General features: G+C 41.3%; 2 protein-coding genes and 1 long non-coding RNA gene across 3 annotated transcripts in view; 1 reads left to right on the top strand and 2 right to left on the bottom strand.

Annotated features, from left to right (window-relative positions):
* The window catches only part of LOC129178201 (uncharacterized), a 5,776-nt gene extending 3,293 nt beyond the window's left edge, over positions 1 to 2,483 (bottom strand). Inside the window, exons 1-2 of the long non-coding RNA XR_008569761.1 lie at positions 1,867 to 2,483; positions 73 to 177 (exon numbers count right to left, since the gene is read on the bottom strand). This is a non-coding gene — a long non-coding RNA (uncharacterized LOC129178201). The remainder of the gene's footprint in view (positions 1 to 72; positions 178 to 1,866) is intronic.
* The window catches only part of gnao1b (guanine nucleotide binding protein (G protein), alpha activating activity polypeptide O, b), a 10,428-nt gene extending 4,270 nt beyond the window's left edge, over positions 1 to 6,158 (top strand). The window contains exons 4-8 of the mRNA XM_054770195.1: positions 1,885 to 2,045; positions 2,141 to 2,269; positions 2,347 to 2,476; positions 4,484 to 4,637; positions 4,713 to 6,158. Coding sequence (XP_054626170.1) covers positions 1,885 to 2,045; positions 2,141 to 2,269; positions 2,347 to 2,476; positions 4,484 to 4,637; positions 4,713 to 4,900 — 762 coding nt within the window. The 3' untranslated portion in view covers positions 4,901 to 6,158. The remainder of the gene's footprint in view (positions 1 to 1,884; positions 2,046 to 2,140; positions 2,270 to 2,346; positions 2,477 to 4,483; positions 4,638 to 4,712) is intronic.
* On the bottom strand, positions 5,102 to 24,436 carry cog4 (component of oligomeric golgi complex 4). Its single transcript, XM_054770194.1, has 22 exons — positions 23,968 to 24,436; positions 19,381 to 19,818; positions 17,907 to 19,310; positions 16,599 to 16,681; positions 16,383 to 16,497; positions 16,106 to 16,280; positions 14,973 to 15,166; positions 14,805 to 14,910; positions 11,711 to 11,868; positions 11,580 to 11,638; positions 11,368 to 11,492; positions 11,164 to 11,282; positions 10,424 to 10,590; positions 10,155 to 10,323; positions 9,650 to 9,712; positions 9,457 to 9,570; positions 8,264 to 8,356; positions 8,102 to 8,185; positions 7,927 to 8,028; positions 7,529 to 7,657; positions 6,606 to 6,779; positions 5,102 to 5,416 (listed from the first exon to the last, which is right to left on the bottom strand). The coding sequence occupies exons 3-21, from the start codon at positions 18,039 to 18,041 to the stop codon at positions 6,645 to 6,647; spliced, it is 2,325 nt and encodes a 774-aa protein (XP_054626169.1). The 5' UTR covers positions 18,042 to 19,310; positions 19,381 to 19,818; positions 23,968 to 24,436; the 3' UTR covers positions 5,102 to 5,416; positions 6,606 to 6,644.

Raw genomic sequence — 24,436 nt, 5'->3', positions numbered from 1 at the left:
CCTGTGCAACTTTATATTAGCATTTGGTTGTATAGCCCATAATATGAAAAGTATGAAATGTGGACACCCTACCTCCAATGTTCCCCCTAAGCTGCACGCATGCGCAGTCGTGCACTGCTCCAGCGTTTTCGGCGCACAGCAAATTTATGCAGTGCACAAAATAAAATCCGACATGAACTGTGAATAAAATAAACACATGACAATTTATTCTGTACCATTTTGCAACGCAGCTCCGTGAGTGACAGGCGACAACAAACGGTAACAAACACAATGGCGAACACTGTCCAGTCAGTGATGTTTTGCAGGTTAGTGTACAGCTAATGGGGCAGCGGAGATAAAGAGATGAAGTTGTATGACATCCCCATCAACACTGTCGTCCAATAACAGGGACTTACCCCCCACTCGGTCTCCTAAGTCCGGTTCTGGTCAGATTTCCTTGATGAAGAACGTAGTTCCGCTTAGTTGCTGGGGACAATTAAGTAAAGAGTTTGGCTTTTCAAAACAATATGCCTTCAAAAGATTAATACATTTGCATCACAAAACGCCTTCTCAAAAAACGCTCGGCGTTATATTTGTCTCCCGCCGTATTCCGGCGCACTGTCGCCTGCCTGTGCATTCTTGTGTATGTGACGAAGACGCTCGCATCCACTTCCGCGACGGAGCGCCGCGGCCATCTTTTTTACGTATGCGTTCCACAGCGGAAGAAGATGCGAGTGTCTTCGTCCCATACACATGAACGCACTGGCGACAGTGCGCAGGGATACGGCGGGAGACAAATATAACGCTGAGCGTTTTGTGAGGTCTGATTTTTTTGGAAAAGGCATTTTTGTGACGCAAATGTATTAATATTTTGAGCGCATATTGTTTTGAGAAGCCAAACTCTTTACTTAATTGTCCCCAGCAACTAAGCGGAACTATGTTCTTCATCAAGGAATTCTGACCAGAACTGGGCTTAGGAGACCAAGTGGGGGGTAAGTCGCTGTTATTGGACTGTAACGCTGACAGGGATGTCATACAACTTCATGTCAAAAAATACGAACCTTCCCTTTAAGAGAGTTGCAGGCTGCTTGCTAACCAGTGTTATGGCAAAACGAAGGGGCAGTAGCTACCACATCCACACACCAAGCTAAAGCGCTTCTTTTAAGGTGGGCTGGAAGCGGTCAATCTGGGGGAGATTTTTTTCTTTTTCAAATGAGAAAGGGCTGCTCTGAAAAACGTGCTGCAAAGCTAAAGTAGCAAGTGTGGACTGAATGGCATGTGTATGGCCGGATTTACCGGATACAGGAAGTTTTACGCCAAGTTTTCCCTGAGTGTTGTTGGTTGTTCTTGTCGGTTGACATTTTTTTAATTACATTTTTTTAATTTAGACAAATGTAAACATATACAACTACAACGGAGTATCTGGGCCACATTGAAAAAAAAATCTTGAGATTTCGAGAATAAAGTCGTAGATTTATGGGAATAAAGTCTTAAATTTACAAGAAAAATAGTCATATTTGTAACATTATTCTCGTAAATTTACGACTTTATTCTCGAAATCTCAGATTATTCTTTTTTTTTCCAACGTGACCCTAATGCTCCGTCGTGTACGACAAATGTGGCATCAATTTCAAGTAAATTTCCGGGATGAACTTGTGCCACAACAGGCTGCTGCACAACAGAAAGGAAATGAAAGTATACATCATGAAGAAAATAAATGGTAAACAAGAAAACATGGGCAATGAAATGATAAACTAAGGGCTTCCTAGAGGATTACGCCTTGCCGTTCTTTTAAACCCACTCATATACAAAATACCACAGAAGTTCTAAGGTTCTGGACAGTATGTATGCTCAGACACTTGAAAAATTTGGGGGTACATTGCCTACCTTTTGTCTATTGTGCAGGCGGATGCCAAGCTGGTGTGCGATGTCGTGAGTCGCATGGAGGACACAGAGCCATACTCTGCAGAGCTCCTCAGCGCCATGAAGCGTGTTTGGGCCGACGCCGGGACACAGGAGTGCTTCAACCGGGCCCGCGAATACCAGCTCAACGACTCGGCCCAATAGTGAGTCAGACATGGAGAGCGCAGTGTGAAAGCTGCACGTGTTTATGATGTTTCTGTAGAGTCCAATCCACCTTATCGATCCCTGCCATCATCAGCTACCTGGACAGTTTAGACCGGATCGGGGCGGCAGACTACCAGCCCACAGAGCAGGACATACTGAGAACTCGAGTGAAGACCACCGGCATTGTGGAAACTCACTTCACTTTCAAAAACCTTCATTTCAGGTAGGATTTGGTCGTGTTATGCATAATCAGCATTCCAGCTTCATATCTGATATCGGACTTTGCCTCTCTTTCTCCAGGCTCTTTGACGTGGGAGGTCAGAGGTCAGAGAGGAAGAAGTGGATCCACTGCTTTGAGGACGTGACTGCCATCATCTTCTGCGTGGCCCTGAGTGGTTACGACCAGGTGCTTCACGAGGACGAGACAACTGTAAGTGTGACTGCAATGAATACATACAGTACCTATTATAATAATAATACAAATGTTATCTAAGAATAGAGACAAGCAATAAAATGTAAAAGTAAGAACTATTGTAATTTTCTAATCCTGATGCACAGGCACTACGATGCAGAACCACTCCGATGAAGAAAATAATGACATAATAAATGATAATTAGACATGATGTATTATACGATCAATACAACCAGGTCCCATTAACCCTGCAAAAATGCTCACATACTAGATAATCATGCAGTCTTTACATATAGTTTGTATTTAGCTTACATATACCTGTATAGTGCATAGTGGGGAACTAGGTTGGTTGTCACACTTTTTACTTCAGTGTGAATTGCTTATAATCAAAACATCTTACAATAGTCATTCCTACATTAAACTGAAGCTTAAAGTGTAACCTCGCTCATTTTCCAACTCATTATAACAAAGAGCTAATGAACTATCAAAGACTCTCTTGCCACATTGTGACAACCAACCTCATCACGGGGATGGTTGTCACACACTATGGGGTTGTTTATTTTAAGGGAAACATTGCAAGAAGGCAGAGAACAAAATTTGAAAGTTGAATTCATTGACAAGTTGACAAATACGTAACTTCACAAAACCTATAGTCACACAACTTGAGCGATGAACATGAACAGGAAATCTTCAGGCCAACGTACTGTAGATGTGATATACCGTCAGGGGTGCCACCGGGAATGTGTTGCCAACATGCTAACCACTGGCCCACCGTGCAGCCCTAACGTGCAAGGCCTCTGTAGCTAGCTAATAACAATGAAAGGCCTCTATAGCTAGCTAATAACAATGCAAGGCCTCTGTAGCTAGCTAATAACAATCTAAACTAGTTTTCCCTTAACACTTTTTAAGGGTAACAAGTGTTTTGTTCTAAACCCATTGTATAAAAGCCTACAAGACAAACACTGGGGAGCTGAATATTTACAATTTGACATGAAAAACACAAAATGTCCTTTTACCTCAAGTTCAGCTGTCTTACTCCAAAGAAGGTGAGGTCCAATGTTGCCAAATGGGAAATGACAAATTATCATGCCAGAAGGGGGAGGGGTTATATAATGCAGTTTTACGTTTAGGGATGCTGGGGGCCACTGATATTTTTATTTTATTTTATAAAAGGCTATAAAAAACAATTTACATCCGTTTAGAGGCAAAGCTTTCTGTTACTAATCATTGCTGTCAACATTTCAGCTTTTTTTCTTTACATTGTGCCTACTTGCTCTATGTTTTTTTTTTTGCGTTTTTGTGTTGAACTTTATTTCTTCAATGTGCGACGGGTCAATAATAAACAAGTGTCGTACATTATAGCGATCTCATTTATCCAGAGAGTTTTTCCATAGAGATTATTACATCGCTGTTTGACATGTGTGGTAAAAGGCAGTGTGCTAGCATGAATTAACTTGAGACAAATGTGCACATTAGCACTCAATAAGTCATCAAAACTTACCTGTATGCATTCCCACATAGCATCAGCATTTGACACCAAATATGAGGTGAAAGAAAAATGGTAAAAATACAGTAGTAGTCTATCTGTGTGGCATGAGACAAAGTTAGCACACGCACAACAGCCATGCGTCAAGTGAGACAGATGTAACAGAAAGAATCCGGCCATTTTTCAAAATAAAACATAAAAAAAAAAAGGAAATGATTTTTCTTTCTGTGCGGTCGGGGGTTGGAGATCACTGCCATAAATCAAGGGTGTTCAGAATCCATGTGGCCAACAGCTGGATTTATTGCCCCAATGCATATTTTAAAAACAGCCCGCATTTAAAACGTTAAATAGGAAGAACTGGGCCATAAAGAAGAGAAAAACAAATGTTGAATTTTGTTTTAGCTTGTTTAACAAACAAAAAAAGTTATATTTTTATGTGCGGTCCTCGCTGTAAAAGGACTTAATGGTTTTAATTGTAATGTCTGTCTTAGTCTACACTGATTCAATATTTACATTGAGTTCATGTCTTCTTGTGTCAGAACCGCATGCATGAATCCCTCATGCTCTTCGACTCCATCTGCAACAACAAGTTCTTCATCGACACCTCCATCATCCTCTTCCTTAACAAGAAGGATCTCTTTGCAGAGAAGATCAAGAAGTCGCCGTTGACGATCTGTTTTCCAGAATACACAGGTTTGTACTGTTCTTACTCCCGAACAGCCCCTTGAACACAACCATGTTCATCGTTCCTCTGTCAACCTCTTGCAGGTGCTAACACTTACGACGATGCTACGGCATACATTCAGGTTCAGTTTGAGAGTAAGAACCGCTCTCCCAATAAGGAGATCTACTGTCACCTGACCTGTGCCACGGACACAGGGAACATCCAGGTAGTGTTTGATGCCGTCACTGACATCATTATCGCAAACAACCTGAGAGGGTGTGGCTTATACTGAGGCCTCAAGCACAGCTGTTGTCATGGAGAGTGTGAGGCGTTAATGATAATTTTCATGATACTTAAAAACACAAAAATATGTAATTCTACACGTCCGAATGGACCCAAAGAGCTGCCGCCAGACATCACGTTGGATTCACGTCATGATTTGTCCCCTCCCTCCTCTTTTCATTTCAATACACAACCCCCGTTTTGTCTTGGATGTTTGTTTTTTTAATGATTTGTTCAGGACTGCTGGCACAAGGGTGGGATTCAGTTGGCGCCTTTTTTGGGGGAAAAATGCAGTGCAGAAATTCCTCCGTTTGGCTTCTACGTGCAAGCCTTGAGCCTGTGGCGCTTGTGCTGCATGACGGCGGTAAGGTGGGGAGGTGTTGTTCTTGTGGCCGATGGTCACGGTGGGGAAGCAGGAGGCTTGTTTGACCGTTGAGAGGGGACAAAGCTCTTCTCTCCTTCACAGCCACACACATGACTCAGTAGCCTGCGGCAGGTCTGTTCCACTCCTTTTCTCTTCTGCCTACTAAATCATCATAAAAGAGTATTTATTCAGTGTGGTGTGTGAGGGACAGTAAATCATATTGCACGAAAAGGAGACAAAAAAAGCAGTCATATCTGTGCCAACCATGTGAGAACAGATTATCATAGATCATTAAGGATATGTTCTCATCACACAACTACTTACTGATTGAAGCCTCACGCCCCTCCTCATACCTCCTGAACTCCCGTGCCACACATTTTGATTCCTAAAAATGGAGAGGGGCGTAAAGCAGCCCTCTGATAACATCTTGTACCCCTCAATGTGAATCTGTTTAGACATAGAACACTGCACAAAGAGAACAATATCATTTGAGGCAGCCTCTGTCAGGGGGAGACTGCTTTATTGTATTCTAAGCCTCCCCTGACAGGTCAAAACATTATCCCCCCTCATCTGCCATCTTTACCCTTTCACAGAGAAAAAGTACAGCTCTCCATTTTCACCTGTGCACCCTAAAATCCACCTCCCTATTCCTGTATACTCCAACCTGTCACATCATGCCCCATATCCTACCTACCCTCACCTTAAAAGCACCGTATTGTATATATATATATTACGATTATACCAGATTTTTTTTACTGTGAATGTTTTTGTGCTGCACCTCCCCCCACCCCCCATCTTATTCTGTAGTTCTTTGGTTGCTCTCATGTGGAATGTTTGTGCTGAGCCAATCGAATGTTGTGTTTACATTAAAGCTACACTTTTCCTAACTATTCCTGTGTTCATGCTCTCAATCTGATGTGCGCTCGATTCAGGTTAGGTGCCAAAATAGGCGGAGCATTATGAGAATGGGTCACTTTTAAAGCTCCATTGTGTGTCATTGCACAAACATGTTCCCAAGAGATTGGGAGCCGCTCTTGCGTGGCAGCGCTCGGTGGTGAAACGTTTTATCCAATCAGGATGAACGTGGAAAATGTGGTTCGAGTGGGTCTCGATTTATTAGGTTAAAAGTGTTTCATCCTCACAGACGAGCAGCCATTCCTTTATTGAATGACTAGGCGGGATCAGCTGTCTGACCTGCTTCTGTCATTTTAATAGCTATGATGTTCATTACTGCTCTGCTCCTCTGTCGCAGAGTGTCCTCCTTTCTCATCACAGGTTACAAGGTTGGAACTCCCACAATTAAAGACCTTTTAATTACACATTCTCATATTTAACAGGAGCGCTCGCTCACATGTAGTTCAGGCTCAATATCTCTTGAGGAAGCAGCATGTCACAGTCGCAGCCTCTTGATATCCTCGCTTCTGAAGTCAACACGTAGAGCTAGAACCTGCCGCACCTCTGCTGGGGTCAAACGCCACGTCAGGGGGCCGGAGTTTGGTCCCCAGTAGTCCAAGATCTCAGTTACCTGCAGGCCACAGAGACAAGTAGCAGTGAGTAAAAGTGGGGAAAGAAGTGATGAAATCTTGTCCTCTTATTTCTGATAGATGTAGTGTACGTTATTATTATTCTCTTCTTTTGACTCCATGATTACACTGTTTTAATGTCAGGTCCTGTTCCTCCTTATGCACTGACACACCAGGATAAATCCCGCATTTATGCAGCACACATTCTTTGCAGTAAACATACTGATTTGACCATTTTTGGTGAAAATATCTGATCATTGAGTGTATCAGTATCAATGGTAGCAACCCTACACAGGTAGCTGAAATAGTCATTATCTTACAAAGTCAATCAAAATAAACATTATTCTCGTTAAACTGTGCACGTTTATGCCTGAGCTGATACCATAGCATGTAAATAGTGGCATTCATGTACAGTATCTCATAAAATTAAGTGCACTGCTCACATTTCATTATATATAAAATCACAGGACAATACAGTAGGACATAAATAAAGGTTGGGACAGAACAGTATCCAGCTATTAAGACAATATTGGCTGTGTGTTGTGTCATTTTCAGTGGATAGTAAATCTATATTGCTATACTAGCTGTACACAGACTACTCCTAAAGTATACCTAAGTATTATCCCTTGACAAGATATATTGTAATAGAAATGATTGCTGGAATGTGAGGGGTGTACTACATGTTTGTATTCATGCTCGAGTGGCATATGGTAAAGATGTTGCTAGATGAGTGTGTGTGATGTTAAATTACACGCTCCAGGTTGAGGACGGTGGCCATTTGCGTGAGGCGAGCAAACTTGTCCCTGATGGTCCAGGTGGTCACAGTGGTGAGATACGCCACAAGGGAACGGAGCTCTTTATCAAACTGCAGCCCACCCAGCTGCAACGACATCAGTTACTCTTTTAGGGACTATTACCTACTCACTCACTTTTGAAATGCTTCAGTTATTACCAGCACTTTCCAAGCTGTACTATCAATAAATCCAATATTAATACCAATAAGCATTGTTAAAAATAGAGAGGCTATCACCAGAGGCCCTCTGATAGACTTCATAAATTATTGCTAAAGGCCGTTTCATCCTCTGCACGTCAGCGATGTGGCGCTCAGGGGTGCTCGCTGCCACCTTGTGGCTGAGCTCGGCTCCTCACCCTGCTGAATGAGCACTTGAGGACCGTCTTCTCCATCTCAATGGATATGAGGCTGGTCATCAGGCTAGTCAGTGTGTCATAGATAACAGGAGAGAGGGCTGTCTGGTGACAAGACACAGGGGATGTTAAATCGTATTTAATGATGAGGAAGCCTTTGTTTTAATGGTGTAAACACCTTGAACTCCGCCATCAGCTGCTCCAAGTTGACGATGAGCTGCTGCACCCAGGGATCATTTGCTTCGTAATCATTAAATTCCTCCTGTAAGCGCCAACAGCAGTTACAGGGATGCTTGAAAAGCATGACTATCAAAATGACATTTGTGAGAGAATATATGACCTCCTCTATGTTATGAGAGATGGACAGGAAGCAGCTGATCCAGGGTTTGACTTGGGGTTTTATGGCAGTTGTGTTCAACTCAGTCAGGCCTTCCTGTAAAAGCAAGGTCAATGTGAAAACATGTATTTAGCAGAGATCTCCTCCCACATTTCAAAAACATGCATTTTCCAGTAAGTTAATTGGAGACTCTAAATTGTAAGTGAGAATGTTTGTTTGTCTATATGTGTCCTATGATTGACTGGTGATCAGTCCCGAGTGAAACCCGCCTCTTGCCTCAAGTCAGCCGGGATAAGCTCCAGCTCACCTGGGAAGCTGAACTGCACAAGTTTTGGGCCTGTGAATATTCTCATTCATCCAGGTCATTTTATTCTCAGGGCATTCAGTCGATCGCAACTGGACTGCTTGGGTTGTCTTAGGAGGCGTTTCGCCTCTCATCCGAGCAGGCTTCATCAGTTCATGCTCAAAGACTAGGTGGGACACACACCAGTCCCTCACTTCCCTCACTCCTAGGGAAGCCATCTACGTTAAGGTTGAGAAACCATCTCTGAAAAGGGAGGGGTGGGGGGGGGTCTACGACGCCACCTTTCTCCCACATACAATGCTGTCATTTCATTCCTTGCTAAAAGACTAAGTGATTTAGCCTCTAAGAAATAAACTAGGCATAGCCATGACCCATGACCATCATTACATCTGAATTGGATGCTAACAAAGGTGATACCACCCAAACAACCATCGTTGGCGGGCAGAAGCCCCGCCTCATTATATCCTAAATATCGTCATTTGACACCACTACAGAGTCTGTCTGGATCTGCCTCCTCCTTTAGAGGTTAAATAGATTGGATCTTGCACTAGGCTCTCAGACTAGAGCTGTCCTCTCTTGTCTGACTGGTGTGTGCCCCACCTAGTCTTTGAGCATGAACTGATGAAGCCTGCTCGGATGAGAGGCGAAACGTCTCCTAAGAGAACCAGAACAGTCCAGTTGCGATCGATTAAATGCATAAGTGTTGGAAAATAAATGAAAGAAAAAAACACAAGCGCCTACTTAAAAGAGCTCTTTTCTCGAATATACTGCAGTGATGCTAATCCTTAAAAATACATGACCCCCCCAATGTTATTATTGCCATCTGCCTCCAGTACTTTTACACCAAGCACCCCGCTATGATGATCTAATGAGTGTTTTCTAGGCCTCCAACCTGCAAAAGGTCCTTGAACTTTGTGGATGTGTTGACAAGGTCGGACAAACAGCTTTCAATCTTGGCGTGTTCACCGGAACCGGCCCCCTGACTGAACAGCTTGGAGCAGTCGTTCTGCACGTGACATGCAAAAATGTTTAGATTAAGCGGAGATGAAAAGGAGAAAAACTGAGGTACGTTTTAGGTATCTTGCCTCAAGGTTTCTCTTCAAAGTGGAGACGTTCTCACTGCACACCTCGGCATTGTTGAGAGTCACCTGAAATCAACGTAACGTCACAGTCAGAAAGCTCCAGTGGTCCTGCTCAATATAGAGAATTATAAAGAACAATTATTTACCACCACTATTTATTGCTTCATGACACAAGTGAACAATAAAACAAACAAAAATAATGCCAAAGCGGACATCCCTGCATGTATTTGATTGTAGTTGTTACTAACAATTACAGCAGGTTAGCCATGTAAGTTGATTAAACCTGAATTCCATTGAATATCTGTAGGGTGACCTAAAAAGGGCTGTACACAGAACATGACCACATAACCTGACACATTTGGAGCATTTTTGTAACAAAGAATATTGTTAATACTGTCATCCTAATAAACTCTCATAAAAGTACTAGTCCACACTTGAAACTTTTTTTTAGTAATACAAAATGTGTATACACTCTCTTTTTTGCAAGTGTATATGTTGTTGATCTCACCAAAAAGGCAGTCTTTGCATTTTCAGTGCTCTCTATGTTGAACTCAGTGTTGAACTTTCCCTGCTGCAAGCTGCTCTGCATCAGGCTGACGGCACTACTGACACCACGCTGGATGTCCTGCAGCGTGGTCGCGGGGAAGCCCTGCCGCAGCTTGTTGTACAGCACCTCCCTGACAAGTAAGGTGATGGGAGGAGGGATACATAGGCGTAAGACACCAGCAAAGGAAAAGGATGAGCAGTCGTATATGAAAATGCTTCAAATATGGGAACCTAAAATCAGACTCCAGCACTGAGTTGGCGTGGTTGATCATTGCACACAGGCAGTCGATGCTGGAGCTGGACAGAGCTCGACTGATGCACTTCTTTACAATGTAGAAACAATCATCCACCATGCTGGAGGTCAGCTGACCCTTCTCATAGGTATCCATTGTAACAGCCTGGAAAATGTAATTATACAGACGACACGACTGAAATGTGTATCTGGTAAGAAAACAGAATATAATGGAATCATTCTGCTTCATCTATCACAGTGTGGGGGCCTTCCTACGCCCTGGAAAACATCTTTTCTGGAGTTTACTGTTTACTCCTCAATGTAGGATCTAAAAATCAATACATTTTTTGCAATCAAACATATCTGAAGTTAGTTTAGCAGCTTTAAAAAATGGTTTTCCTTAATTTTCTCAAGCTGCTGCACCTCCCCATAAGTCTTATGGTGCTTTTGAAAACCCCTGATCTATGGTATGGCAGACTAATCCAATTAGATGAAGTACACTACAAGAGTTGTATTAACATTCCGAATGTAATAACGTAATTTTAATAATTAAGGTAGCCAAAAGAATACTAACACCTGTCACAACAAAAATACTGTTACTCAACTAACTTAACAATCAAAACGTCCTATCGCTGTAAAATTATCATTTGATCAAACTATTCATTGGAACTCACTGATTGGGGTGAGTGTATGTCTACCAGTAGCATAGCTTAACAACACATAAAACAGAGTAGTAAACCTTGTTGACAGACTCCCTCATGTAGTATTCCTCCATTGGTATGTAATAGCCGATCAGCTCCTGCATGTTCCTGCTCAGCACGCAATGTTTCAGCAGCTTCTCCACATTCTGATGATGCTCTGGGTGGCGAAAACAACACCAGCATACATTTTAAATGAAATTATGAAAATGTACATGACGACTTTAGAACACATGCTCACTTACCTGTTGTAATGCTCTGAGCATCGCCAATTTCAAAGTCGGCCAACATACGCCGGCGCAAAAAACGCAGGTAAAGCTCCGCCCGAGCATTCATTAAAGTGACTTCTGCCAATACAGGGTCAAGCTCTCTGTTCATTTAAAAAAAAGTATAATAGAGGCCAATATACTTGACAATAATAAGGTCACTGATTGTAAACAATGTTAAATAAAAATACCTGGGCTCAATCCTCTCCCCAGGTACGCTCTTCATCATGCTGCTCTGGACAACCTGAAACTACAGAAAGCAATCTATGTGGGTGTTACAATATAAAACCTTTGCACCATGCGTAAGACTTGCGATGCACACCTTGTTGAGGTATCCTCGCTGCTGAATGAACTTGTCCACTATCTTCTGTGCCTGCTGGTCACATTCCTGCTGTAGATGAGTAATGAGAGTGTACAGGTGGCCTGGGCCGTAATATGTCTCTACGATGGGCTGATGGGTCTCAACAACACGAGCAATGCCTGCAAATGATCAGGTATATTTAAACATAACATACGGTGCTGTGCATTATTTTGAGTTTATTATGTTGTTTTAGCATAGCCATTGTCCAATCAAATCCATGAGTGCTGGCCCATGTGACGTTAGCATTTTGCCATCCTCTGATGGGTTGACGTCTGAAAGCCTATACCTAACACTCAGCGCTAAACAGTGCGTTTTAATGCATCATCACATGAACAGCGCAGCACTTAATACAATGAGAAAGGAGACAGACACAGTGTTGCTCATAGTTCTCTGTGTGTTATACAAACAAATATGTGAGGTTATATATACAGTATATTTTACAGGGTGGGCCACAAGTTTCCAAACGTAAGAAAATATAGAATGTATATTTTTTTAATGTTTCAGATCAGATCCCCAGATCTCTCCCCTCTTGAGTTCTATCTTTGGGGACACTTCAAGGCCACAGTGTATCAGGGAAAGGTACAAGGCATAACTCATTGCCAGGAATGTATGCAAGCATAACTTCAACTGTGTCAATGCACGTTTATCAACAGTGGAAAACAATGTGTTTTCAAAACAATGGTAATCATATAGAGCACATTATATACTGTACATGAAAACAGTTGTCCAACATGAACTATAATTTTTCCTGCGTATGGAAACTTACGGCCCATCCTGTGTATACAAGTCAACCTGGAAAAGGGTTTGTTCACCATTTCCTCAGGAAACCAAACCAAATCAAACCAGTCGTTAGTAGTGAGTGGTGAGTGTGATGTATTTTATTTAATGTTTTAGGCTTTTGTGATGTTATCAGATAAATATGTATTCTGAACTGCTCCAGAAGATGTTGTAGTGTAAAGGTTTGTAGTTTGCAGATGTTTAGATATTATGTATTGGAAGAGAAAGGGTGAACAGGGTTTGTTGCTTTAATAATGGTATTCATCCCCATTTCTGTAATGCCATGCAGTTATATTGCGTTTTTGTACATTATTGATGGTTTGTATAATTGTGATGTGATAGTGAAGGTATTAAGAGGTGTATTAAGTCTCCACTGAAGGCCCAGGTATGAAATGCACCACCCACCATTGTGATGACCATATATAACTAGACTGTCACAAAGAAGAGCACAAATCTCCACCAAGGCCAAACTGTTAGCTAAAGTTAAAAAAATATGTTGAACATCGTATTTGTAATTCTTCGTCCATTTATTTGCTAGTTAGCAGGCTACTTCTTGGTTCATGAAGGATGAACGCCATGCCACAGTGACTGAAAGGTGAACATAAATTCCTTGTACCAAGCATCTACAAAGTTCTGCAGAAATGTGATATGTATTTCTTGTGTATATGGTTTACAGGATTTCGCTGGCTTTTTTTTTTTTTTTAGATTGTTGCACCTAAAATCCCTGGTTTTGCAGCAGACACTGTTGCAGACACTGCAATGTTTTGAGGCTTATTTTTTTCCCCAATAACATTGCATCAGCTTGTGAATTTATTAATTTTTTATCAATGTTTTAAGTGTTCTTTGTAAACTTAACCCCAAAAGCGCAGGATTTCAACAAATTTAACAAAATATGAGTTGCATATTTTGCATATTAAACTCAAGTTTTTGAACACTGACAGAAATTTATCCCCCCCCCAGGATCTTGCGGGCCTTTTTTCAGATGACTGATTATGTCGCAAAGAAAAAAAGGAAACAAAAAATGTTACAGTGAAACGTAATTTATGCTAAATATGACTAAACAATGGAACTATAGAAATGACACGGTCTATGCCAGCTATGCACTGACAACTCTAATGTATGTCCAAGCTTCACTTCTAATCTCCCTTTGGTGGTTGAGGGGTGTACTCACTTTTGACTGATGCTGGAGGAGACTTTTCTCGACTGTTCGCTTCTCTCAGGGGGACCTCCTCCCCCTAGTGGTTACCTGTGGTCACATCCATACCATTCCAACATTTTCATGTGGTTTACCCCCGCTTTGCTGACGTGCGCGTTTGGTCAGGGACAAATTTGGTTGGCAAAAATGATGATGATTGGACAAAATTGCAAGGCTACACATAATTTGCGGAGACTGGTTGAATTTGCGTGATCGCAATTTTGCAAAATCCTGGAGGTTCTGGTATATTCTATGGCAGTGGTTCCCAAACTTTTCACAGTCGCATACCCCTTCAGACATTTGACTTGAAGCCATGTACCCCCTGTCCCGCACACTTAAAAAAAACATTTTTAACTTTCATTAAATTTAAATATTAAGCATGATTAATTAAGTTAATTAATTTTACAGTGAGTTATTCTGATTCAAACAAATTCATTTTTCTATGGTCAAATTTTGATAAAAGTTTTACATGAGCACTGACAGATAGCACTGAATAGATAAGATGTGAATTTCTCTTGGAGATGAATAAAGTATCTAAGTCCTACATATCTTTTATTTCAAACGGATGCTGGGATCCTTCCGTTTGAATGGGTTGGAATTCAGCTTCACTTTTGTCAACTTGTAGTCGCTATGATTTAAGTCTGCATATTAATTTGACACCAAATTGAAAGGGAAAGTTGAACAAACATGATAAAACAGTAACTAAAGTACAACAATACATACAAGCAGCGATAAAGCTGGGGGAATCCCCACTCCCTCTCATCCTGACATGCACATACCTGTACATTGCAGGGATTGGAACACCAATATAAATGAAACCTTCAATATTAAACACTCTTAATACACAACATAATCATCAAACTTACATACTTATTCATATAACTCTCACAGAGCAATGAAGAACTTCATGCCGTGTGTCCTTCCTGCTATGACTGTGCGCTCTGTAATATGAGACGTACAGGTGCGCTCGTAATTGTGAGTGTTAGGCGCTAATTGTTTTTAATTTTTACTCACATACCCCATATGACAATTGCCATACCACACTTTGGGAACCTAGGTTCTATGGTATATATAGTATCTCACCTTCAAGTAAAAGTGTCAGAGTATCTGCAAATATGAGTGGAGCTCTTTTGTCACCCAGGTCTCCTCCAGTTGCTAACAGCAGGTTCTCTTCAGCTTTGGAGGCGAGCTGTGTGTTACAATGGGTGTGACTCAACTGTATTAATACCCTCTGACCACACATTGACTGACCTGACTGCAGAGATATTGTCCAAAGCGGGCGAGGCCCTGCTGGTGGAGGCCCAACAGAGGAAAGATCTTGAAAAACCTTTCCACCTGCGCCAGATCCACTGCAGACACAGCTTCATCCAACTTCTTAGCGACGATGACCTTCAGTTTCTGCTCAGCCTCCTGCAGCAGTAACAGACTGGCATCCACAGTACTGCCTGTGCAACAATGTGAGAGTTACTATTTCAGAAAAAAATATAACACCAAAGTCAGATGTGCACTTTATCTGCTATGCTGAACATATACTAGCTACAATACACTAGGTATACCTGAACAATCTAAAGAGATCCAATACAAGGTCGGTAAATGTGAAAAATGTTTGACTAAATGCGTTTGATTGACTATGGGGAAAATAAACGTTATTTCTTAACCATTTCTAGTAGAATGTGAAAAAGTTTTTCTGAATGTCATGAACTACTGTTTCTATGCCAGTGTGTTTTAGTGAGCATAATAATGATGCGTGGGCCGCAAGGTGGCCGAGTCGTTAGTTGGCCACACAGTCAGGAGATTGGAAAGACCTGGGTTCGAATCTCCGCTTGGGCATCTCTGAGTGGAGTTTGCATGTTCTCCCGGTGCGTGCGTGGGTTTTCTCCAGGTAATCCGGTTTCCTCCCACATTCCAAAAACATGCATGTTAAGTTAATTGGCGACTCTAAATTGTCCATAGGTATGAATGTGAGCGTGAATGATTGTCTATATCTGCCCTGCGATTGGCTGGCGACCAGTACCCTGCCTCTCCCCCTAAGTCAGCTGGGATAGGTTCCAGCATACCCGCGACCCTAATGAGGATAAGCAGTATAGAAAATGGATGGATGCTTCGAGATGTCATAAAGCAACAATAAGTTCGGCACAATCGATCAACTTCTTAACGACAAATTGATTGTCATAACCTAATATCTTTTTAAATGCAACATGTTGATACTGCTATTTTATTTGATCTCACTACGCTGTGCAAAGTATGCACTGAATGTAGCTTATAGTACAGTGAAATAGCATTAAAAATTTAATTAATTCACTAGATGGCGCGAGTACAAGAATCAAGGATGTAAAAGTTAACTGCGAGTTATTCAACACGACCAAAAACAGAGCAAGACCTACTTTCTTCTCCCTGTCTGCTCAGCTCAATGACTGACTGGTCCAGAGAAAGATAGCGGTGGATGTGAGCAGCTGCCTGTTCATAATCTTCATTATGCAGAGCTGTCTGTACGCCGTCCGTACAGAACTTTAGATCAAGGATGTCATCAGCACGCTGGATGACTTTATATAGCCGTGTCTAGGAAAAAAAAAAAATGCCCCAAAACATTATTATCAATATGCTACAATAACAGAGCATGAGTACAATATGTAATTAGGAAGTGTCCTTTGGTATATGTACCTTTGCCAGGTCTAACTGTCTGACTTTGCGGCTGACGTTCTCTGCCAGGCTGCAGGTAAATGTAATCATGCCCGACAGCTGGCTGGCATCTCCTCCGATCAACTGTAGGTTGGGCCTAAAAATACACAAGCAATTATTACAATAACTCACAGTTTGCTATTCAAAAAAGTCAGAGTATACTCTTTCAGTTCATAGTCAGTGATTCTACAACTGTACCCCATCCGCTGGAGGGCCAGCATCTTTGTGTGAATAGTTCCCTCCTGGCCCACCAGGTGATCCAGCTCAGCCTCCACTGCTTTCTACAATAAAAAGAATTAACACAACAAATGAGCAGCATGAACTCATACTGGCATAATATAAATATGTACTATAAAATAGTTTGATGACCCCATTCAACAAAATGAGAAGGGCAACATTGTAGCAAGGTCGCAACTACGTAACCTCTTTTCAGCCACATTTTACACAGCTGTGGTCTTGTCGCTATATACGGTAGTCTCCCATCTCATGTTGTGGTTGGTAAGTGCATGTTGCAGCAGGTAATGACCAGAGGTGTGGACTCAAGACACGCAACTTGGACACAAATGAGACTCGAGACACAACTTCGATGACTTTCGACGCAACTTGAAGACTTGCAATTCCAATTGGACTTTGATAACAATGACTCAAGACTTAACTCGTACTTCAGTTTGATGACTTGAAAATACTTGAGATTTTTTTGGGTTAAATGCGTTCCCATCCAAACTATTACATTAACGCGATTGTTATGTCATTTTCAGCAAAACAACATATTTTCCCTTTGCATCTGCCTCATTGAATGCAGTTATTAACATCCAATCAAGTTTAAGAACAAGCAATGAAGGTGTGGATTACATAAATCCTGAATGCTATGTCAGCACTCTTTTTCTGTGAGAAAGTCTTGTCACAATGGTCTTATTTTATTTTTAAAAATTAAACAATTCACAATGCATTCATCGTATTTGTCAAATTTAATAGACTGTTACATTGTTAAAATGGCATTTTATTTGTTAAACAATAAATACTTTTTATGACTTGTTGGGACTCGAAAATTTCAAGCCTATGACTTAGGACTTGACTTGGACCTCTTTACTTGAGACTTGAGATCAAAGACTTGAAATTTACAAAACACTGACTTGCTTCCGCCTCTGGTATGGTATCTGCCGAATGCTAAGACTAAATGACGTTCAGCTGACCTCTTACTATATTACTAACTAGCGAGCTAGCAACCATATTAACTGCATTTCCTCTGCTAGATACAAAAGCTTGACAGGTATATTCACACATTCAAAAACCAGCACTGTTGTGGTTTGAAATCAGACGCACTGCCTTTATTCTGCATTATTTCGGAAATACTAAAGAGTAACACATGATCACTCTGGATGTCCAAGTCTATGATGTTCTTTGAAAGGTAAACTCAAGATCACATCCGGAAGTTATACTAGCGCAGCTGACCACAGTGCACACGTCACACTGTATAAATGTCAATGTATGTCCTATTATACAAACCTCCTCAACACATAGCTGCTGATAAACTTTCTCTAGGTCCTCCAGCTCCGTGAGAGCCGAGATAGTGTCCATGCTCACAGAGGACAGTTGACCAGAATCGCATCTTTTCATTGCGACCGATCCGTTGTCAGCCATCTTCCACTTTAAATTCACAGAGAATAGTCCCTGGTTGTAGCCTGTTAGGCACTACAAATTGGCTCGTTCGAATTCAAACTATCTGGTTAATTTACTGATGCTTGGCTGTCGATAGATTTAAAGCTAAATTTCGTGTAATATTTCGGAAGTAACCCTTTCAGTGGGTTATTGGTGCGAAATTACTGCCTGTGAAATCAGAAACGGGAAAATACTCACATCTAAATACGCATGCGCTGTGCTTGTGTACTTTTTCTGTCACGCCTTCTAGGGCTCACAACTCCCTTAAGGTAACACACTTTAAAACAGTGGTTCTCAATTATTTTCTGTCCCCCCCCCCTTTGAAATACTATCGAGAAACTGCTGTCTATTTATCTGTACTGTCCAGACTGAACTCGAAACTGAAACCAGGAAAATTCAACGATAGCTGTGAAGCATACAATTATATTCAAGAGTCAAAGTGCATGTCGAGTACAATAAATTTATACATGTTGGCAGGTCTGCAGTAGCATAGAAAGTGCTCCCGGCCTCTCACGCCCCCCAAATTCTAAATTTTCTATAGTAAACTACAGAAACGTTTTACTACCAATTCTCTTAGAAAAAGACAATTATGGTATAAATGCTCACAAGAAGACAATTGGCTTGTTTCACATAGTTGTGCTTCTATCAGGTGGCTACAAAACTAGTGGAAACAAATGATGTAAATCGTATTTATCTTGAAGCACATTGTGACATATTGGTAATTTATGTTGCTATTAATGCACAGCAAGCCTGAGGAGGTATATGCACAATATATGCCCTAGTTTTTATATTATGAAGCTAAATCAAAGATCAAGTACGGGTCTGCAAAGTAGATTTTATTAAAAGAAAAAAACTGGTATTTGCATTGGTGCAACTACTAGCCAATAAAAAAATCTCACTTTTAGTGAGAAATAGTGACTGGATGTTCCCTGGAAAGCAAGAGCAGTTGCTCCTTCTGCTGGAGCTCCTCCCGTTTCCTCCGCAGTGCCACCTTTTCTGTCTTGAGCTCTTCCCTCTGTCTGCTTAATTTTTTGGCTTCCTCCTGCTGTGCTCTCCTGAGAGACTCAATTTGCTCTCTCTCTACAGCAGCTTCTCTGGCATTGACAGCCCGCAGCTTCTCAACAAGCTCCCTCTGATGCTCCAGAGCCTGCGCCTCCTCCTTCTGCGCCCTCCTCAGAGCTTCTATCAGCTCCAGCTCCCTCCTAAAAACACGCCTCTCTCCTGCAGTTGCCTGTGATACCTGAAGCACATCTAAAAAGGGCAAAGTCCATAAATATATTGATTACTGAAAGAATACAGTATAGTGACGATAAAAGCTTACCTGGAACTGCTACGTCCTTTGTGACCTTTGCTGGACATGTCTTCCTAAGATCCTTTTTCTTTGTGGGTGAGGATGTGTCTGATGGTGACTGCTTCAGCACCTCGCCTGTTCGCAAATTCACATGCGGGTGCATCTTTGACATGTGTCTGTGCAGGTTGCTGGTGCTGCCCTCAGAAGAGCATTTTATCTTCCTATTGCAAATGTAACATCGACAACCATCTAAACTTTCCGAGCGTTCAAAGTGTCTCCAGATCATGCTCCGACGTTGTGATTTCGTCTTTGAGGGGAGTGTATTTCTGACCACGTCGTCTTCTTCTTTTCTTTCTTCCATGGGCTCTCCCTGTACAGCTACAAGGATGCCGTTTAATGCAGAATCAATGTCAGTGTCGTTCACAGTGATGACGGTGTTACAGTCTGCCTCCTCCAGTTCCACCTCCACTATAGAAGAAGAATTGAAGATAGTTAGGGATGCAGTTAACAGCTAATTCCATTCCTGCAAAAGTGCAATGAAATAAATATTAACAGCAACAAACATTGTGGGTTGGGTTGCAATGTGGAGAGTTTATGCTAGCTTTCGGACATGTATTGCATGGTGGTGCTGCCGCACGATTGCTCACATGGCATATGCTTATATTTAGATCTTTATTGTCCGCTTGTATTTAATTACCGAATAAATGCATGATGCAAGAAATACTTCATATTTTCCACTTTTAATGCAAACCCCTTCTTGATAAATATAGCGACAAAGTAGATAAATTGTCAACCCAGATTTTGTCAACATCGGGCGTGCATGAGGTGTGTTACGATGTATACCGCCACAGTCATTATACTTTGTTTATGAGTGAGGAAACACAAAATCCATTCTGTGGTGGGGCAATTTTAATGAATGAATATGAGAAAGCCTGAGAACTTCTATAGTTATTGATGATCTACAAAATTCAGATGAAACTCATATGGAAATTGTGGTTAAAAAAATACATGAAACTGGATGGAGACATTTCACTCGCTCTGTCCCATATTAAATTTAATACCTCACTTTTAAAAATTCAAGACATTACAGCCAATTTAAGACTTTTTAAGGCCTTGAAAACCGAAAGTTGTATTTAAGACTTTTTAAGGACCCACTGGAACCCTGGTTGAGTCATTTGCATCCAACATCACAGCACATTGCGACGATGCTCAAACATCAAACAGCCCTCGTCTGAGGTCCCCATGTTATGAGCCCTCTGGCTGGCTCTTTCTCCGGGTACTCCGGTTTCCTCCCACATTCCAAAAACATGCATGTTAGGTTAATTGGCCACTCTAAATTCTCCATAGGTGTGAGTGCGAGAGTGAATGTTTCTTTGTCTATATGTGCCCTGCGATTGGCTGGCAACCAGTCCAGGGTCAACTGGGGTAGGCTCCAGCATACTCACGACCCTAGTGAGGATAACCGGCATAGAAAATGAATGCATGGATATTCGACAAATCTTAGAATAATATTGTTTTTCCTGGCAAATTTCAAGGCTAGCTAAACAGGGGCCGCTGCTCATTCGTATTATACCTTGCAGTCTGCGCATAGATCTGTCAATGTCAATCACTGCCAGTCAAACAACACACCTGCTGTGGCCGATTTTTAATGCGTGTTATATCAGATGCTCAATTAACTGCTTTGGCTTCCAAACTGATATACTGGACACCCCTGATAAAAATTTTAAGGCCAGTTGAAAAATTGCAAGAATTTACATTTTGCACTTAAGATCTTAAGGAGGTTCCAAAAAGAAGAAATGGGAGTGAGGCAAAAAACTTTTGGAGTAAATGGTTTACTGCAAACACGCAGTAAACTGAAACAGGCTATTCATCAATCAGTAATGAGTAGCTGTGCCATTCTTGTTAATCACCTCAAAAATGTGTTTGGGCATGCTTGATGCCAGTGTTTCCAGGAGGCTAGTGGGAATGTTGCTTCAGGTGTTGAAGATGGCTTCACGGAGGGCATCCGCTGACTGGAACCGATGTCCATTTTTGTAAACTTCCCTTGCCATTAGGGGTGTCACAAGACGGGACAGTACACGAGATTGTGTCTATGGGAATGAGACGAGATTTTAACACTAGTTTAAAAAAAAAAAAAAATTAAAAAAAGCTAATATATTGCAATCTACTAATTTTATTTCTACTACGTTATACTCTTCCGCATTCTCTGTGTATGATAGCGGCCCCACCTACACCCACAGAGACAAAGAGACTGTATGACTGACAAAAGGGCTCACTCTGTTCATGCCATTGTTCTATAGAACAAAACCACCAAGGTGCTGAAACCAATGTAAAGAGTGAACCTTCCTCCTGCATGTTTGGAGGAGGGAGACGAGGAAACCAGACACGCATGCACAGAGCAATATATGCAAGCCGGTAAAATTATCAAGTTCATTTTCATTTATTATATGATTCATTTACCGTAAGTATTTATTATCATCCCAGTGCTTGCGAAACAATTTTTTTTCTGAACGAGAAATCTTGTCACATTTTAACCTTGTGAGATCTTGTGACACAAGATCTTCTGACACCCCTACTTGCATCCATCCACATTCATCCCCAAATGTTCTTAATTGTATTTAGATCAGGGGAAGCAATCAGGACCATCAAGGATAAATGTTTTCCTCATCAGAGAATAAAAACAAACAGCACTATTAAAGGGTTAGGTTACTAATCTAAATTGACAATCAGGAAAAGAGTTTGAAATACTTCTCCAAACATGTGAATAAGTGTAGCATCATCCCTCTTACATTTGTCACAGCGGGGATCCACCTCTGTGTATATGCGGGCTACTTTGGTTTTAGACATGTGAATCCTGTGTACAGCTTTAAATTGTAGCAGAGTATGACGGCACAAATAGAGTCTGGATTGATCATTTTAAAGATAGTATGCCACATGTTCCCCGTCAGAGACACATTCAAGTCTTGGTCCCATGCCATTTTAATGTGAATGAGGGAGGTCTGTTTTATGCCCAGCAATTTATTATAAATGGCAGAGACCAACCCCCTATGTGATGGTTGCAAGTCAAGAAGTGCATCAACAAAGCTCACTCTCCAATTATTCTTTGTTTACACCACAATGCTAATGTGTGGGCTTCGGGATCACTGCAGGGACACGAGATGGCTGCATAGCAAGCTAGTGAGCTAACTAGTTAGCCTGCAATGTATTTGTTCTAAACTAAGAAAGTGTTTCAGACAGAGTGGGGAAGAAATTAGAAGCCAAAAACGTACTACTTCCACACGGAAAAGGAGGACAGTTTCTTTTCATTCCATCATGTCGTACATGCCATGACGGTAATGTAATGAAATGAAGCGTCATGGCTCAAGAATGTTTTGTGTCATTACTGATGCCTAGTGACAACAATACTACATATAACTTGTATTTCAATATTTTTTTTACTAATAATGAGCCATAGTCAACCACGAAAAGCAATCGTTAATTAATTAATTTTTGGCGATATAAAGAGGGATGACAGTATTTCTCTTTCTTCACTTTGCTGTGCGTCCACGGCTGTGTTTTGAGGAGTCTGGTTGCTGAAAAGAGTCCTCGGCATGACGTCACAGCAAAGATGGTGGCGGTTTGAGCATTTCATAATCACAACATGATTTCACATGTATTTTACAGTTGTTCACTGGCGGATGACAACGGTTGGACGAAAACGTTTTATTAAGTGAATATTTTTATTGCTTTTCTTCACACCTTTTTTGGTGTCATGAGCACTTTAAGGTCACGGTTCCATTCATTTTTGGTACAGTAAGGGTAAAAAAAAACGAAAAAACTGTCCAAATTTTTTCCATCAAGAGTCAGATAATGAATGTGGGGGCGTCACATTCGTTGGTATTTGTATTTTTCAGAATGCTAATAAACAGCTATACATATATCTAAAGACAATGTTTTGAGTTGTTATCGGTTATTAGTATCAATATTTCAGCTTTTCCCGATACATGGTGTCTTTTTGCTCTATTTTCCCAATTTAGTTTTGGTGTATTTTATTTCTACAATGTGCCCCAGGCCCAGAAAAAACAAGCATTGTCCGCAAATAGTCTCCAGGCCGCACTTTGGACAACCCTGGTTTACGTATTACACTAGGAAGGCGAAGTATTACCAAACAACGGAAGAGATGGTGGTAATATGCACACTCCCCGGGATTGTGGAGGTGCCCTGCATGCCTGAATTTCCAGTCCTGCGAATGCGTCGACTTGGGCGGCTACTTGTATTTAATTAGTGAGTAATGGCATGTCACAACAAATACTTGCTGTCCCTCATTTTCAATGTGTCGATCCCCCCCCCAAAAAACAAAATCTCAATACAACGTAACGTACCGTTACACTGTTGGATGGAATTCTGATTAAGTTATATTTGATTTTATCATATTACAGCTTTTTTCCATTTGTTATTTGTGACTAGGTTTTGTTTTTTTGTTAGTGGACTGTTAGGATAAAGATAACTTGTAACCAAAGTCCATCAAATGAAGCGCATGTACCACTTCTATCCTTTCATACAGAATTATAGTAAGTGATGCATATTAAAAACAAATGGCGACCAGCTCGAGATAAGAGAGCACGATGTGTTCAGTACCTTGTGCACCGTCAGTGTCCATGGGCTGCTGTCCAGTCGAAGCTTCCTGACCATCGGTCCTACCAAGTTCCATGGCAGCCTCTCTGGGGTGTTCGGCGCGCACATGTCTTAGCATCGGTGTCGTACTGCCATGTTCGTGTTTACACAATGCATTTTTACACAGCAGGCAAACCACTGATTCCGTATCGACCTCTTCAAAATAATCCCAAACGACACTTCTCTTACGAGTCATGCTTCGAACCGAACAAGATGAATCATCGCGTTAGTCGAACGCTTTGTGTACATTATGCTGTGATCTATGCCTATATGATGACTGTTTTGTGTATTCTTTAGTTTCGACTGTACTAATTCGTCAACAAATGGCGGGTCCCGCGTTAAGTACGAGTCAAGAGTACCTCCGTCGTGTGTTCAAGAGGCGCATGCTCTTAAAGATACAGTAACATACGCGTCTGTCCTAACAGAAAGCAAC

This window comes from Dunckerocampus dactyliophorus, chromosome 3, assembly GCF_027744805.1.
Source record: "Dunckerocampus dactyliophorus isolate RoL2022-P2 chromosome 3, RoL_Ddac_1.1, whole genome shotgun sequence".
Taxonomy (NCBI): domain Eukaryota; kingdom Metazoa; phylum Chordata; class Actinopteri; order Syngnathiformes; family Syngnathidae; genus Dunckerocampus; species Dunckerocampus dactyliophorus.
The sequence above is the reverse complement of the archived record's forward strand: the minus strand, read 5'-3'. Positions and strand labels throughout refer to the sequence as shown.